The sequence below is a fragment of the Lagenorhynchus albirostris genome, chromosome X, assembly GCF_949774975.1.
Source record: "Lagenorhynchus albirostris chromosome X, mLagAlb1.1, whole genome shotgun sequence".
Lineage (NCBI taxonomy): Eukaryota > Metazoa > Chordata > Mammalia > Artiodactyla > Delphinidae > Lagenorhynchus > Lagenorhynchus albirostris.
The window spans coordinates 5,301,297-5,319,918 of NC_083116.1; the positions used below are offsets into that span (position 1 = coordinate 5,301,297).

At 47.3% G+C, this 18,622-nt stretch overlaps 1 protein-coding gene across 1 annotated transcript in view; it reads right to left on the bottom strand.

Annotated features, from left to right (window-relative positions):
• The window catches only part of AFF2 (ALF transcription elongation factor 2), a 487,094-nt gene that overhangs the window by 103,425 nt on the left and 365,047 nt on the right, over window positions 1-18,622 (bottom strand). The window contains exon 8 of the mRNA XM_060137245.1: window positions 246-342. Within this exon, the coding sequence (XP_059993228.1) occupies window positions 246-342 (97 nt within the window). The remainder of the gene's footprint in view (window positions 1-245; window positions 343-18,622) is intronic.

Sequence of the window (18,622 nt, forward strand, 5' to 3'; positions counted from 1 at the left end):
GGCCTCGTGGTGGAGTCACTACAGGAAAGTTACACCGCACTCGAGACCACACTTAGTCCAGGAGAGGGAAAGATGTGAAAGTGTGAGCTGATTCGACCTGTTCCAGGGCACTATGCCTGCCCTTGCTTCTCTCCCTCTCTCCAAAGTTCACAGATGAAGCGGGTAGGCTTCTGGAGGGCAAAACCATTCCAGGTCCTCTAGCTCCCTCCCCGTGGGTCCCAAACCGAGCCCTAAACTGGTCCTACCTGGTAGAGCTCAGTGGCAGTGCACTGAGTGGTCAAGGTCTTCACGGGTTCAAGGTCATCTTCATCGCTGCTCAGCTTAAGGTCGTCTTCAAGCATCCTACAAAAAAAGCCGAGTGGCATTGACGTTAAAAAGCGTCTTTTCTAAATCATCCTCAGATACATCTTGCGACGAGGATAAAATATTGGAGCTCCAATCTGACAGCTGCAATTCTGTCAAAGGTGCAGAGGGAACCAAGATTCTTTCAGCTAATTAGATATTTGAGCTCTTATATTTCTGTCAGACTCGGCACACATCCTGCCTCTCTACCTTCCCCTAAATCAAGGGGGGGAAAAAAGCACTATTTCAGCATCTCCAGAGATGACTGGAGTCTATATATTTTTACTACTGAAAGTGTAATAAATGTACAGATCAGTCACTGTGGAGGTGGAACGTGCCGGTGGCTCTCTACAGGAAAAGATGCTCGAAGTCTCCCATGAGAGAATAGGGGCATGACGGCGGCCCCTGGCTCTAGAGGCTGTCGTCAAAGTCTGCGGGGGCTCTCCGGATGGCAGAGGCAAATGGCCCGGTGAATCTCCACTGCCTTTCCGTGTCCCCTGCACAGTGGCAGCTCGGTGGCCACAAAATAGCTGGGCGAGAAATGGCTAGTCATTAACCTTTTGATATATGACCCATCTCTTCCCGTAAAATTTGATCCCAGAGACGTAAGCCCATGATGTGGATAAGAAATCTTTCTCTCCTAAGGCAAGGTACCTGAAAAATACGAGTGGTCTGAATTTGGGTGATGAACTATAGCACTTTCAAAATTGTTTATCGAGCACACAGAGCCTTCTGTTTCTATGGGGATATTAATTCCAGTGCCACCCGCTCTCCAGCTCCGAGTCTGAGCTACTGCAGGAAGAGTGACTTATTACCTTAAATTCCAGTTACACTCCTTTCAGAGACCAACTGGTGTTAATATTTTTTATTTCTTAAACGCAGGTTTAGACCTCATCTCCAGCCTCTCTGGACTGATTACTAGTTTCTGAGCACGCTTTGCTCTTTCTTGCTTCCAGACTCTGCGTCAGGCTCAGCTCCCAGGCTAGAAGTCCCTTCTTCAACTCTGGAAGTCCTATTTTTTCCTCCACGGCTCAGTCAGATCCCACCTCCGCCACAAAAGCTTTTGAGGAAGAATCCCTCTTCCCTCTCCCCACCCCAGCTCCGGCTGATGCCAGCTCCAGCTGTCCCCCGAGCACCGCCCCCAGTTCCCACGTGCACAGGCGCGGTACCTTATCTACCTCTGCCTTCTGCACAGCGTCTTCCCAGAAACGATACAGTCCACCAGCCTCATTTTGCAGACAAGCAAAGAAAGGTTCCGAGAGGCCAAGTGCTTTGCTCAAGGTCACACAGCTACTTAGTGCTAGAGCCCGTCCTAAAACTCCCACCTCCTGGTTCCCACCTACGTGTTATTTCCAGAAGGGAAGCTGGAAAGCGAAAGGCAGCTTCTAATTTGATAAATAGGGGAGCGTGTTATGTCAGAGGTTATGTCCAAATGTTAGAAAGAGATTCAGGTCAGAGTGGGTTCCAGAAACTCTCCAAAGAGAGCCCAGCTCCTGCACTTTCACGCTCAGCCACATAAGACCAGGATGTGTTCACTGAGGTCTGAAACCCGAAGACGGATATAAAGGATGATTGGTGGGAATGACAGTTGTTAGAGTTGGTTTCAGATAAACGAAATGTGCAGGATTTATGACTGTCCTTCAAGAGACTAATGGATGTTTGGAAGATCTTAGAGGAGACAAAATGTATCTTGGCATTGCTTTTGCAGTTGCGGGCTTATAACTCTGAACAAATAATTCTTTACAGCACATTGTGCTCCATGAAGACAGTATCATTCTCACAAGCTTAGAACTCAAACATTTAAAAACAACCTATGCTGGGCTTCATTTTCTGTGTGTGTACGTGTGTATGTGTGTGTGTGTGAATACAGTGTTAATTTACACCTAAGTGTTCGGCAAAATAAATGATAAATGATTCTTACCCTTTAGAGGATCCATTTCTGTGTCAGGGAAGGTGCTGAGTATTTGACCAGCAGCGTGTAATTTGCGATTTGGACCTTACGAAGGAAGTTCCCATAGTAATAATAATGATTCGTCCCATTTTCCAGATGGAAACACTGAGGCCTAGGGAGGTTAGGGAACTTGTTCATGGTCACACAGCTCGGAAATCACGGTGGCAAACGTGGAACCCAGACCACCTCCAGCCAGAACTTGAGAGTATATAATGTATTCCTAGAGGATGTAACTTACAAAGGACAGAATATGAAATAAAATCAACAGCAACAACAAAAGCCCCACAAAATAAAACAAAACATATTGACCTGGGATCAAGACGTTTGGGTTCAACTGCGGGCGAATCATAAACTCTGATACCTTGGGTAAGTCATTTGCTGTCTCTGTGCCTCATCTGTGTCCCCCATCCGTTACATGGGATGATAATGAAACTTTTTCACACGGTGGTGGTGGTGAGCATAACATGAATTAATGCATGTGAAATGCTTTATGAAAACGCAAAATAATGCAGGGTGTCATTTATTAGTTTAGAAACATCACCGCAGTCAGAAAATAATGTACAGCATTAATACTGTTAGCAAGTAATCACAAGCCAACCGTTAGTGAGATTTTGCTCCTCCCATTTTAGTTTGCCAAGCAACCTGAAGGTAAGCCGTGGTGACTCGGGAAACGTGTCAGTGTCTCAAAGCTAGATCCACAAACGGGCTCAGGGTCTTCAGGCTACCCTCCTTCCGTTAGAACCAGAGCGTGGAGACCGGAACTCAGCACTTACTTGACTCTCCAATCAGCTCTGTAAGATCTTAATATGGAAATGAAAGACCCTCCAATGTACAGCTCTGCAAATAGGCAGCCAATCTGTACGGTGATTGACATTAAACATCTCCCGTGCAAGAAGCCTGGTACGGATCTGGTTAATAAAGGACAATCTGGTGCACAGATTCAAGTCCCGGCAAACACAGATCAAGGAAGTCACCGGGAAGGCAAACTAATGCGCTCTCTCTGGAGGTGTTAAGCATTCATTTCATCCCACCCCTTCCCTGACCTATTAAGCTTTATTATTGAATCTACATGGACTTGTTTGCGTTTCCATCCATAGCTAATGCTGAACATTACTCTAGGGAAAGTGGAGGATTATGAAAGATTTGGGATTTAATTATTATAGCAGCACCATTCATGCCCATTGCAGTTGAGGTGGTCCCGGCAGAAAAATGGTAATCTCTTTTCATGAGGTTATAATTCCATAGATTCAGCACACACCGGACAGCCCCAGATGTGAACAGACCATGCTGACGTGAACGTCTGCCTACGCGTGTGGTCGTCAACAACAACAACGACTGTGCTTCCACTTTTCAATTGGATGAAAACAGAACAAGGCAGCCCTCCTTAGTGACTTCAGGTGTTTGTTCCGGATCTAGTGGTTCACGAGGTCTGCCTTTGTGCAAAAACTCTGTTTCTATTTTTACTATGACTTACCATTTCTTGAGTATTAAGAAGTAAAGTAGTCCATAAAAACTGTGTCAACAAAACAAAGTCCTGGTCCTAGAAAAGCTCCAATACTGAAAGTTGGGGCAGATGAGATGGAATGAACAAAAAGAAGACTGGGGAGGGCTTGGAGGAGAAAGGAGAGCCATGTTCAGGGTCTTCTCTGTTCCTAATGCTCTGGGCCTCGAGCTGATCCTGGTGGCCTCAGAGGGCTCTTGGCACTGGGACATCCTAGGACACTATGGTGTGACAGGCCCCATGTTACTTATAACTGTAACATCTGCTCTCCAGAAACATTGCTCCTTCACAGAGCGGAAAGCTCAGGTGATTTTGAAGAGGAAGAAACAGAGAGCTAGAAACATTATTCCGGAAGGTTCTATGGAAATGAAGACTTTAGTTGTGGCAGCGTGAGCCTCAGAGCAAGGGCTTGAGAGCCAGACAGACCTGATTTTCTAATGGGTTTGCTCTCTTGAACTAGTTAATAAAACTCTTTGAATCTCAATTTTCTCACATGTTAAAATCAGTAACAATAATACCTACTTTGGAGAATTTTTGGAAGGATTAGAAAAAGAAAGTTTATACAAATTGCCTAGGAGTCAATACAGGTAGCTATTGCTTTCATCTTGGTTATTATTGCTATTGTTGTTATTATTACCTGAGCAATGGTGCTGCAGAGTTTGGAACAATTTTTTTTTAAAAAGCTCTGGCGGTGACTCAAAGACTGGCAGAGGCACCAGCTAGCAGGCATCATTGGAAGCCCCTGACCAGGTGAGGAGAGGTTCAGAGATCCTTAAGGAGTTTGGAAAGTTTCTGGGCTTGGATTTATTCTCTAGAATGTTCTAAACACATCATGGCTGTTTGGGGTTTCCTGAGATCCTCCCAGAGTGCCTAAGATCCCCTGGATATCTGAAGGCCAGTTGCAAGAGGAAACACCCAGACAGTTTCAAGCGAGAGTTTAAAAAAAAAAAAGAGTGGCTCTGACGTCCTGCTCCTTATAGCTGTGGAGCGACCTGCAGATTCAGAGAAAGGGGCCAAGGAGGGCCCCCACTGGACGCCGTGCTCACCTTGGGCACTGTCTTTGGGCCTGCCACCCTCGGGAGGCTGTTCCAAGACACACGTGACTTTAACCTTTGTATGTAAGACTGGGCTTAACCTTTGTATGTAAGACTGGGCTTCGGGGGCTGTTAGTTGATACGGAATCCTTGCTCAGAAGCAACCTTCCGAACCCTGAGTGGTTCTCCGGGCTTGTAAGCCTACACAGTGCCTTTCTGTGAATTTCAAAATGGTGCCCCTCTGGGCAGACAGCCCATCAGGCGCATTACTTATTATGGGCTGGATTCCAGCTTCCAGGTGTCAGTGGAGGTAGCTGCCATGTTGGTGGCTGATGTGCAGGTGGACTACGGCTCTTACCGTTGGAAGTGCCTAGAGTGCTACTTGTCTCACCCGTCACCAGGTGCAGATACCTACTACATCCCTAAAGTACGGCCACAGCCTTCGTGTGATGCTTTTAGGCATTCGTTTCTACTGTTCAGTAGCTTTCATCGTTTTGAGCTCTGCCAGTTAGGAGTTGCCCTGTGCTGTCTTGTAGCTTCCGTCTAGTAGCCCGAGCCCTGTTCTCTATAAGCCACACTGGGAGACTGGACGTGGAACGGGGATGGGAGGTAGAGCCAGTGCTGCTATTTCCATCGTGCAGGGGAGGGAAGGAGGCTGTTCCGGTCAGGTTCTAGGCTCTCAAAAATTGAGAACCATAGCTTTTGTCCCAACTATTTTGGGGCTTTCAGAGGACTAGCTTAAATGACCATTGTCCCCATAAGTATTCAGAGCCGATAGCAATCAAGTGTTTTGTTGTCGCCTTTGGCTCCAATGAATAACACAGCTGAGGTGGGCTGCGTATCCCAGAGAGTCTGGGGGATGCCTGAAGACCTGGGCCTTCTTGTCAGGCAGCCTCTTACCGTGGGCCCTTTTCTAGAATAGTATCTTAGTCCTACTGACTCCTTAAAGGACACTTCCTCTTCATAAAGTAGGCTGGGAGGAATGAAACGCGACCTGATGAGAATCGCTCACGGAATTCTGTATTTCCCTACCTAGCGCTCTGTAGTCTCTGCAGCACCGAATCATTTGTGGGTAGTAAGGCAGGTGACGAGGAAGAGGCTGTGATATTTTTCAAAGTATTCATTCTGTTTCCCTGACGTGAAGGGGCTCAGGCTCTTTTCTCGGGAGAAGCTGCATTTAATTTTCTCAAGGTTTTAACTTAAAAGTCAGATTCCGTGACCACCCCACTGGGGATCCTGGAAATTCTGAGTCTGAGGGCTGAGGCAGTGACAATAGTTGGAAGATCCAGACTATATTCTACGGAGACAAATCTCCAAGATCTATCAGGTGGGACCTCTAGCCTGGCGTCTCCCAGTGGGCCCGCAGCCTGGGTCCAAACTACATCATGCACCCTGCCATGGGCAGACAGACCAGAGAAGGAGACCAGAAGATACCTGTAGCTGACGGCGTTCTCAGGGTTTCAGAAAGTGGGCATCTCATGTGCTTACTGTGGTTCCTGAACAAGAGAACTGAGAGTTCCCTTAGGGACCGTCTAGGCCAGGTTTTGGCAAACTGAGGCCTTCAGTCCAAACTAGCCTTCCCTCTGTTCTTGTACTGCCTGTGAGTTAAGATGATTGGTTTTCACATTTTTAAATGGTTGAGAAAAAAGCAAAAGAAGAATAATATTTCATGAGATATGAAAATGATATGGCATTCAAATTTCCTTATCCGTTAACGAAGTCAAATTGGAACATACCACACCCATTCATGTACATATCACCTGGGCTCTTGTGCCGCAATGGCCGAGTTCAGTAGCCGTGACAGAGAACACAGGGCCCCAAAAGCCTGAAATATTTACTATCTGAGCCTTTACGTCAAAAAGTTTGCTGACCCCTGCTGTAAACCAGTGGTTTTCAAACTTTCCTACACACACGAATCCTCCCCTGCCAGGTGAAATCTTATAAGAAACCCAGGCTTAAAGATTAAAGCCACGGTGCTTTGCTCACAGTCAGGTTGGGCGACCTCTGGGGTACCCCAGGGATCAGAGGAACGTAGTGTAAAAACAATCATCTGGTCGAGTCTTATTTGTTGGAGGTAATTATGGCCCCACGGATATTCACAGGATTTAGTTAGAGAACGCGAGTTGCTTAACCCCTCTGAACCTCAGTTTATTCCTCTGTGCAATAGGAATAAAAAGAATATCTATCTCAGAGATTCGGGGAATGCCGAAGAGTCTGTTTGGCTCGAGTCCTGAGTACAGACAAGGCAACAGTAGGAAATAAAAGAGTAAATATCCTGTTTCTAGCTGCACGTGTGGTATACATGGATTTATATCTACACCGCATACATAAGCCAAAGCTAATAACGTGAGCCTTCATGTATACGACTATTGACTTGTATCAGACCGCCACCTCTTCATCCTTGGGCTTCCTTAGAATTGATCACATAAATTCAGCACAATACCAATGTTCTGCTCCATGGGCATTATTTTGAATTTGAGTTTCATTTTCTTGGTATATTTCTCTGGGTTATGTAATTTTCTCTGAATGTGGGGACTCAAGTTATCATGCAAATGACAGACTGCCTAATAGAACTCAGTTGGCTTTCAAGAATGTTACATACGCCAAAACGCTATTGTATCATTTTTTAGGGGTGTGTGTAAAAACATCTAAGAGTGGATTTCCCTGGAGAAGATCATAAACGAGTGAAGCAACCTGGACCTGAAAACAGCTGCTGGGATAACTGCACAGGGGACAAGAGAATCTTTTGCTTTAAAAACTATCCCGAGAATGCATCGTGATAGTAGATGGTGCAACTCTTCAGTAGGACTGTACGTGTCATCTTGAATGAACTTCCTTTGAGTCATATTAGGTGATATGGAAAGTCCTCCATGCGGAGTAATAGGGATTCATTCAAGACCATTTACTGGGCCTGGTATTTGCGGGTGAGACAATGTTGCACAGTTTTGGGAGTTGGGCTGTGCTGAACTTAAGCCCCAGCTCTAAAACATGCTGAGTGTGGACTGGGGCAAGTTACCTACCATAGCTTCAGTTTCCTAATCTGTACCATGGAAACAATAATAGTACCTATTTCAGAAGGTCGGTATGAGGATTAGATGAGATTATGTATGTAAGATGGTTGGTAAACACTCAGTCACTTGCCATGACTGTGCTTGGCCCTGGGGTGGCAACTATGTGGATGACATGGTCCCTTCCCCTAATAAACTCGCACTTTAAGAAGCACAAAGACCTGATAAACAAACAATAACAATGTAATGTTGTACGTTCAATGTCAGAGGCACGTAAGAAGGGACTCAAAGAAGGAACGTCGAAGTCTACCCGGAGAGTCTGGTGAAGGTTACCCAGAAGCAGTGGCCTTCGAGTAATGCCTCCAAGGCAGAATGAACTGCCAGGGAAGGAAGGAAAGAGCAGCCTGGGGAGAACAAGCAGAGGAACCAAGAGACCTGAGGTCTGGGGAAGAGTGGGGTGCTTGGTCTAGCTGGAATATACTACATGTCGGCACTAGCGAACAGGCCCGAGTCTAAGGAGGGAGTTGGGGTGAGACCGGACCTTGCCTTTGCGCTAAAGAATGACGGGGAGGGGAAAGGACCACGGTTTTTAAGCAGAGGAGGGACGTGGAGAGCCAGAGGCAGAGATCTCTGAGAGCAAAGAACCTAGATCGACGGGAAGAAGGAGGTAGCACGGACACCTGTTGGACCACCATTGTCGTAGTCCAGGGAACAGAGGGTGGTGGCCTGGGCCAGGGCACTGACAGTCAGGTTGGGGGAGAGAAGGGACCAGGTTCTACAGACATGCTGGCATTAGAATCAATGGAACTGGGACACTGACGGACGATCCTCTCGTCCACTGTCTTTCCAGCCACTCTGAGGGCACTGAACGTATGTCACGAACTCTGCCCATCTCCAAAGCACACACACGCTCCCTCACGCTGGGCTGGCCCTCTCTCTTGATGAGCGTCCCCTCCTTGTCCCACGGCTTGGCTACCTACACTAGGACCTTGGCTACCAGGGCAGAAGGAGTGTCTCTCGTACTCAACCTTTCTTTCTGAAGACACATCTCGCAAGTTCCACTCCCGACTGATGAAGCGAGGCAGATTTCGTTCCATGAAGGCTCCTTAGAGACTAGAAACCCCTGTGGTTCCTCCCAAGTACCTCCCAATCACACAGGGTACTTCATTACTTGTCTCTCCACATCAGCTTCTAATTGGTAAAGGATTAAGTAAAGAACTCCTTTATCAAGCTGGTCCATTAATCTCCATCTAAGGAAACTCTTCAAAACAACTGAAATATTAATATTAAGTTGCCTGCTGACAGCCCCTGTGTCTTCCATTAAACTCGATGGGAGCTGGGACCAATTCTTAGTTATGTCTGAGGCACTGCAAATGCTCAGCCGCTGATAACACAGCACTTTAGCTTGGAGTGCATTAAACTGCTTCTCAAACCCCTTTCTAGAGAAAGGTTGTCGAGGAGGGATGTTTACCTGAACTGACACAGCAGATGGGATTTCCTGGAGGCCGACGCATAAAGAATTCACATTTTCTTTCACATTGTTTAAGCACAATAGTCAAACCTGACAATTTAGGCCCATCTAAAATCTTGACAGCAATGTTGCCCAGTTGTTTATGAAAATCCCACCTGGTTTATAGGCTCAGCTCTTTCTGTTTCATCTAAAGGACACCCCTCTCCCAACACACACACACACACACACACACACACACACACACACACACACACACACTCACTTTTGTTTAGGGTAAAAGGAGGCAGACTGTCTTATAACCCATACTGACAGTGTTTCAACCCTATAAAATCCTACAGCTGGACTTTCTTGGGGCACACGGAGCCCAGGGCCCCCGTGAGCATCCCATCAGGTGAGCATAGGTGAGCACCTGTCATGCACACGCATACAAGACAGGGTGAGGCCTGAGTGATCTGACTGGCAAAGATCCAGCCAGTCGCTCTTCGAGTCAGGCAGTTGCGTACTTACATAACGAAAGTAAGGAAGGTGCGCCAGCTCTGCGGTCCTTGTCCCACACACCAGAAAGGACACCACTAAAACCAGCGGGACCCGATGACGGCAGAGCGAGCTGTACGATATTCTGTGATCGAGGAGCCCACTCTAGACTTCCGTTAAGAGGGTTTACAGGCGAGGGAGTGGGACAGAATGTTCCATACCTCATCAAAACCTAGGAGGCAATTGTGTCATCACAGGCTCCCAGAGGAGATGGGGGGTGGGTGGGAGACGGCCTTGGAGTACACCCTCAAGGTCTTCTTGTGCCCTCCTGTCCTGGGACGATCGCTAGGTGTTCTGCCAACACTCAGATTACCTGTGGCTCAGGCCTCGTCCTATGTGGCCTGTTGGAATACCTGCGGGGTGTCCCTAGCGCCACAGCAGAGCTGTTTCCCTACGCTGCCAGACATCCTAGTCAGTGGCTCACTACTCCTTAGGGGACCTGCTTTTCAGATCTGGGACCATGCTGAACACACTCATTTACTAAGGTTTCACGTCAAACGTGCTGCCTACGTTGAAGTTCTAACAAAGGCTAGGAAGAAGCTTCATTACCAGAAGCAGAACAATAGCTATTGCACTTGCTTCTCTGCTAGGAGTGACGAATGTGGGCTCAGCTAGCCATAGCTCCAGTCCAAGGACACACACCTTCAAGAACTAGCCAGTGTTCAGAATCCTTGGAGACCAGTGACTTGCCTCTTTGCACAGCCAGCTGAGTTGCATGTGGCTTCTCAGCACAGGGCAGGGCTCGTTGTAGAGCCTGAGGCTGCTCTGTAGTCAGAGAGGCCCAGGTTCAAACCCCCACTAGCTGTGTCACCTTGGATCAAATCCGTTGAACTTCCGTGAGCCCCTTGGTGAAAGGGGGATCCTAACAGCGTCACCGTATAGGATTGTTCTAACTATTAAATGAGAGAACCCTAACACACAGGAATCACCCCCATCTTTATCATTTACTGTGATTCTTGGACCAAGAGAGTTCAGCCTGGATTATCCCGAACACATCAGATGTCACTTTTATGCGGAAACAAGTAAAATTAGAGAAGTGTGTTCTCACATTAAAGCAAAAGCTGCAGGAAGGAAAAGAACTGTACCCTGGCCACAAATAGCTTTTGCATGTCAGAGGTAGAAGTAGATCAATTTTTTGAGTACAGAGAGAGTCTATTAATATTATTATATCCACTTTTTCAAATCTGTAAAATTCAAATCTACATAAAATACCACTGAACCGCAGATCATAAAATATTAACCTACCAGATTCCAGGAGTGCATAAACAGTTTGATATCAAGATGTCTATTTGTACGCTACATCACGTCATCAACAAATAAAATGATAAAAAACATATGATCATCTCAACAGACGCCAAACACACACCAGATGAAATTTCACACCTATTCCTGATTCAGAGCTTTCAAAACTAGGTAGAGAAGGATACCTCCTTTCTGGGTAAGGACTGTATAATGGAAACTGTCAATCTAAAGGTACGTTTTAGTAGGTAAAAAGGTTTAATCAATTTTTAAACACGTATTTTAAAACAAAAATGGGATTGCAGATGACTGCTTCAAGTGTTTCTAAAAATCTGTATTAATATTGATTCACCGGGTAGGCAGAAGGAACACAAACAGACTAATATCATCCAATGACACCATTTGTTCTGATAATTACTCCAATTTAAACAGTTTTGAGGCATCACATATGGCTTCCACGAGGAATTCTTTCCATGTAGGTAAAGACAAAATTAGAAAGTCACGTGAAAACCCTCAGTTTCCACTTCCACATTTCATAAAGTATTCATCATTTAAAAACACATCCCCATTTTATTGGCATTCGTATCTGCCGACAAGCTTCCTAAATGCAGAGATGCTGGGTAACACGATCGAAAATGTGATCCTATTGTTTTAACAAAATGAGAATTGTTTTAGAAGGGGCTCCACAATGTCTGGGCGTCTATTTCTCTAAGTAACAGTATGAGGCAAGCATTTCCCCCAGGAATTCAACATTTATGTTGATGCATTTGGCTGCAGAGCCAATCCTGCACTGGCTCTAATACAGAGGAATTTTCTGAACATTTTGAGTAATGGGACTGAAATAATTTAACGGCTCCTTCTGTGCATGTTAAATTAGTTGCATGATATATTTAGCTTTTGCAGAAAACTTGTTTACACTATAAATTACAGCACATGGCATAATCACATTGATGCGGAAAGCCAACCATGTTGAATCATTTTGGCCATCTCTCTCCAAACTTCAACTTGGTGCAAATGAATTCTCTGTGGCTCACCAACACAGCGTGGGTGTTTCTTAACACTGGGACCCTGATGAATCCATGTAAGGCCATCATCTTAGCACTGCCACTGTCTCCATAAGAAGGGCTGAATTTCTGAGATGGGAAGATTCTCAAGATAAGCGAGTGGCATACAGATCCAAATCATTATGTACTACCACTTATCAATGGATTTAGGAGGGACTGACCTTCTGATTCTGAAACACAGAAATAACCCAGGTGCCTAATGATTAAGAACGCTGGTAAATCTAGTCTCCTAAGAGGGTGACACTATATAAAGGCGAGAGCAAAGATTTGGGAGTTGCACGGACTAGGGGTCCAGACCGGGCTCTTGCATTGACTAGCTGTGCAGATGTAGGCAAACTGATTGACCTCTCTGAGCCTCCATAATTCGGTCTCGAAAACAAGGCGCCTGATATCTACTTTGCACGGATTTTGTGAAGAGTAATGTGAAAAGGTTGTGAGTGCGTAATAAACGTTACCGCTTCTATTATTCCCGGTATTAGGACAAATTGGATCCTGGTTCGTATACCAATGCGTTCAGAAGCAGCATTAAGAGAATTCCTGCAGATGAAATCACCAGCTCTCTTGCTGAAGAAAGCAGTTTCAGCCGCAACAGAGAGCCATCAGTAGGTTTTACATATAGTAGGCAAACATCTTAAGAAATTGGAGATCTAGTCTTTCACGATGTGGCTTTAGGTAAGAAAGCGCCAATTCTGAATACTTGCCTCAACACTAGGCTATTTCTATCCTGTTATTCACAGACTCACATGCGTGATAGATGGGTAACTAGCTGTCTAGATAGAGAGACAAACAGAGAGGTATACATGTAGATATATGGAGAGTGGCAGATCTTAATACCGGCCGGGAGTTATCAGCTAATTTCTAAAACTTTAAAGTGTATTCAGAACAAAAGTATAATCAACCGAAATAAAACAGCTCCAATCATTCGAGGAATAACATGTTAGTCGATTCAAAGCTCTTTGAATGTCACCCAGTTTACACCCATCAGATGTGAACTGATGCCTCCAGGGCTCCCACCTTGCCTCTGTTTCACGATGAATCTAAGTTGGCCGACCGTAGCTCGTATCACAAGACTTATTCAGGTAAGCTCAGAGTGTGCCAGGCATTCACCTTGCCACGTGTGCCCATGGACCACCTCATTGGCTCTTTCCAAGAAATCTGGGAGGCTGCGCTTGTATGCTCTGTTTTTAGGCAAGGAAACTCAGGAAAGTTAAGAAAAGCCTCCACAGAATAGGAGAAAATAGTTGTGGGTCATATATCTGATAAGAGTCTAGTAACCAGAATATATAAAGAAGCCAGGAAACTAAACCATAAAATGACAGGTAACGCAATTAAAGAATGGGCAAAGGATCTGGATGGACGTTTCTCCAGGGAAGATATACAAATGGCCACCATACAGACGAAAAGATGCTCAACATCATTAGCCATCAGGAAACAGACATAAAGTGAAAACAACCGAAATGCCCATAAAGTGATGAATGGACAAACAGGATGTGGTCTAGCCAGAGAATGGAATACTATTCAGCCATAAAAAGGAACAAAGTACTGGTACAGGCTACGGCATGGAGGAACCTTGAAAACACTGTGCTGAGTGAAAGAAGCAGCCAGACACAAAAGACCACATATTGAATGAGTCCATTTATATGAAATGTACGTAATAGGCAAATCCCTAGAGAGAGAAAGTAGATTACTAGTTGCCCAGGGCTGGGGGGAGGGGGAGTGAGGAATGACTGCTCATGGCACAAGGTCTTTGTGGGGTGATGAACCCGTCCTGGAATCAGAGAGTGGTGATGGTTGCACAACTCTGTGACCACCACAGACCACTGAATTGTACACTAGAATGTGAATTTTATGGTACCTGAATCTCAATAAAGCTATTATTTTTAAAAAGTCACACGGCTGGGCAAGTGGGGGAACGGAGAGCTGGGATGACAGCCCCCAGCACCTGCCTGGTGCCAAAGCCCACGTCCCTAACCACTCCACTCACTGCCCTGCTTGATAGAGATTGATGGGAGGTCTTAGATGCATTTCCACTCGCATCTATGGAGAAAACCGCCATGAGAAAAAGGGCTATTTTCCCCCCACATAATCCCTTTCTCCTTCCATTTTTCCTGTGTTAAAACTGCAATTGAAACAGCCAGCAGAAGCTTCACCGGGGAAAAGGGCTTTGTGTTTTCCAGGAGAGACAAAGCATCACATTAAAGAGACAGCTGTCTGGATGGGGCGGGGACCAAGCCCAGAAACCTTTAGCAAACACGCTCTATCCCTCTTTGACTTCAGAATTTCCAAACCTGAGGCTAGTAACGAAAGGAATCCATCTGCACAGAGGTCCCTCTCAACAGGACAAATCACCTGCCCCCCTCAATGAACCCATGGGCCGGCACGTGTATAATGTGGCCTGACAGTCTGGATGAGTTGATCTGAGCGGACATCAGGACCGATGGCGGGAGGCTCACATTCTAGCGAGGTGAGGATGCAGAACCGGTCCTCAACTGATCACTGTATACAGCAATTCGTTAAGTACAGGGGAAATGGGGCTGTGAAACTCCTTTTCCGTATTTCGAGGTGGGGAAAAGGTGTTAGTTCTTGCTGGGCTTCTGTGCAGTCTGCCCAGGACTGCGGCGGTTTCTCCTCTGTGGAGGCCTCTCCAGGTCCGGGGCTCTGATACCTAATGCGTCTTCCAGATGCTGACATGTGGGATTAGGTAGCCGGGCTCCTCACAGGGCCCAGCGCTGGTGGTGCGGCTCCTACACTCATGCAAATGTTAGATCACAAAGCCAATTTAACCCGGAGCTCCCTTGAGCTGAGAGATAATTTGCCTTTAATCCTCTTCCGCTTGTCTATGGTCTAACTTCCCCATCTGTAAAATATGTCCACACAGCTCCTGTTCACGCAGAGGGAGTCCCCGGCACGCGCGCACACACACACACACACACACACACACACACACACACACACCCCACCGGTAACACTCTGTTTCCAATCATCGACTTTCAGAACTTGACCCAGACCTTGAACCCGACCCAGACCTTGCTGCCATCTCCGCCATCCTCTTGCATCACCCCCAACTCTTGCAACCCCGGACCTGGCCAAGGAAAACATCCAGGGCTGCTTCGGGGAAGATGCCCCGCCCCCTCGTCCGCCGCCCTAAGCGGGGGCTCTGTCCATATGTGGAGTCTTTGGCTGCCCCCTCGGTTTGGGGGCCACGAGGTAATAGGGGTTCTCCCCTCTCATTCTTCTTGCCTTTTGCCTTTTTAATCGCCCACCTATCAGGGCCAAATTGCCTTGTCACTGGCTGCGGAGCTTGCCTCTGACAGAGATAGCTGCTACTGTTAATAGGCACCTTCACTCGGGCCCATTTCACTTGCCTCACTCTGACAGCCTCACAATAGCCACCTTCCCTGGAAAGAAAACGGTGATTTAATGGAGAGAGAATGTGGGACAACAGCTTCATCTGCCTCTGGGTCTCCAGTGGGTTCTCTTGACAGACTCCCGCCGCAGAGCCAAAGATGGGACAGCCACAGGGAAACAGGCCAGTCAGGGGCTGGGTTTGGTTCAGGACGCCGGCAAAACCAGTGGTCCAGATCGCTGGCTAAGAAGGTGAGGGCTGCTTCCTCTGAAGGCTCTGTCTCCACAGGAAAAAGTAAATCTGTTTGTTTTTTCCATTACTTTCTATATTGCCCCAGTAGCGGGCTGAGCAGCCTTTTCTTAACTTGGTAATTGCAGTAACAATGTTATCTGGAAATTACTGCTTGCAGATGCGGCCTGCGTCAGCTCCCTAAACCCGTGTCATTCTGAGAGGGTGGAAGAGAAGGGAGCCCAGAGGTGGCTTTCCTGCGGTGGAGGTGGGGGAGCGGGCAGATTTCACGCTCCCGGGGCTTCCCACTGGCTGGGATGGGACAGAACCCAGCAGCCCATCGCTACGTCCTGCCATCTGAAGGAGCCCATTTAACAAAGGTCGTGAGAACTGCTGCCATTCACAAAAGGCAAATTCAGGAAACAGGCTGGTTATGCGTTGAACTGGGTTCCCCCCACCCCAAGTTCATATGTTGAAGTCCTAACTACCAGTACCTCTGAATGTGACCTTGTTTGGAGACAGGGTCTTTACAGAAGTAATCAAATTAAAGTGAGGTCATGAAGGTGGACCCTCATCTGACATGACTGGTGTCCTTACAAGAAGAGGAAATTTGGACACAGAGATACCTGTAGATGGAAGGTGATATGAAGAGATATAAGGATAAGACGGCCGTCTACAAGCCCAGGAGAGAGGCCTGGAACGTATCCTTCCCTCATAGCCCTCAGAAGGAACCAACTCTGCCCACACATTGATCTGAGGCTTCTAGCCTCCAGAACTGGGGGACGATGCATTTCTGTGGTTGCAGCCCCCCAGTCTGTGCGACTTTGTTACGGCAGCCCCAGCAAACGAATACAGGATTATACCCCAGTTCCCAGGGCCCCCAAATACGTGCATTGGGGGCAATGCATTCATACCCCAAATAGCTGTGTCTTCATGTACTCACCTCACCGTCTAATGACATGGGGAAGGAAGCAGCTGGGCGGGCGTGACACAAACATGTTTGCCAAGAGAAAGTAGCAACCAAGGTGAGTGGGGAAGGGAGGGAAATCCCAGTGACCAATTTTCTCAAGTGGAAGATAAGTGAAACTTGGGTCATCTGAGCCTCTTGAGTTGACAGAGCGTCTCCAAAGCTAAAATTTAACCAAACTCCAGTAACTCTTCACCCTGTTTAGGAGGCCGTCTTCTACTGAAGTAAGGGTATGGATTGTTATTTTGCTCGGTAAGCCGCACTGATTTCGCTTCTATTCTTGCCAGTTGTAAGGCTGAATTTTGCTTTCGGTGACTTCTGACAGTGCCATCTGAGGGCAGATTCAAACTCTTTAAATGAGTAGTAGTTTAGAACTGAAAGCGCTCCTACGCCATGATTTTTGTCCCCTTTTGGCACACACTTGGCAGAAGACCTCAGAATAAGAGGTGAGTCACACAGCACAAGGGGCCAAATGCCAGAGGGCATGACATAAATGAAAAGCCCAGAACAGAACGCAAGATAATCACTGATGCCGGAGGCACAACCAGCAATGGGGCTTACTGTTTCCCAGCCAGGAGTGAGCGATCGGGGCTGCAGACACGGGGCTGCTTGGGCTGCTCCGAGCCGGCCATCCCGCCCGCCTTCCCCTCCTGTGCCCGCCCCCCTGCAGTGGCACTCTTCCTCCTGAGCTGCCTGCTTTTCTGCTCTTGCCGGGGAACGTCATCCACTGCCCTGCATCTCACATTTCCATCTTCAGCCCAGACATTTTCCTGAGCCCTGGACTCACAAATCCAGCTCTCTGCTGGACAGTTCCACCACCGTGGCCCGCAAACGCCTTGAGTCCAAGAAAGCTGAAACTGAACGCATCGTCTCTAGCCCGCTCCTCCCCCTGGTTTGTTTCATTTAAGTATTCATTCATTCATTCATTCAGTTTGTTTCATCTACCCGCCCACCCATCTATTACTGTGGTAAAATACACACAACATAAAATTTACCCTTTTTAAATGTACTATTCAGTGCATTTTAGTACATTCACGATGTTGTGCGGCCACCGCCATTATCTTGTTCCGGGATATTTTGAACACTCCCAAAGGAAATCCCGTACCCTTTTCCTAACACCCCCATTCCCCCGCTCGCCAGCCCCTCCATCCCTCCCTCCAGGTTGCCTCTAGGCAACCTCTAACCTGCGCCCTGCCTCTACAGATTTGCCTAGTCTGGACAATACATATAAATGGGGTCACACAATAGGTGGACTTCTGTGTCTGGTCGCTTTCATTTAGCACAAAGTTTCCGAGGTTCACCCGTGTTGTCGCATGGATCAACAGTTCATTCTCATGCTTCGCTTTTGCCTTTCTCCATAAGTGTCACCATCTGCCCACATTTCCAAGCAAGAAAGCTGGCAGTCACTTAAAAATTTCTACTCTATCCCTCAGCTCACATATCTTATCAATCACTCACTCCTCCCGATGGGACCACAGACCATCCTTTTCTGGTGTGTCTACTCTTCTCGATCGCTACCTTGTTGCAAGCCTTCAGCACCTCTCGTCTGGGCCACAGCGATCTTTCTACAGCGTGACTCCGGCCATGTCGTTCTCCTGATTGAGATCCTTTGAGGGCAACGGAGGCCACAGTCTCGGGAAATCAGTGCTGGGATGTCTGGACTCTGTAGGGTGGTGTGGCCTTGAGGGAAGTGGGGCCTGGGGCCTCTGGACGAGGTTGCTTTAAAGGGGCTGGTGGTCGGGGGTGCTGGGGCCAGCATCACAGCGTGCTGACTAGGAAGGGCTGCCCGGTGTTCCTCGTGAGAAAGTGAGAGGAACCTGGGAGCATCGCTTGGGCCTGACGGCACCTACTTCTCCACTCAGGGTAGGTGTTTGGTGAGAAAGGAGATGCCTTGAGGGGCACAGGGCGGGGGAGGAGTCGAGGCCCCTGGCTCTAGG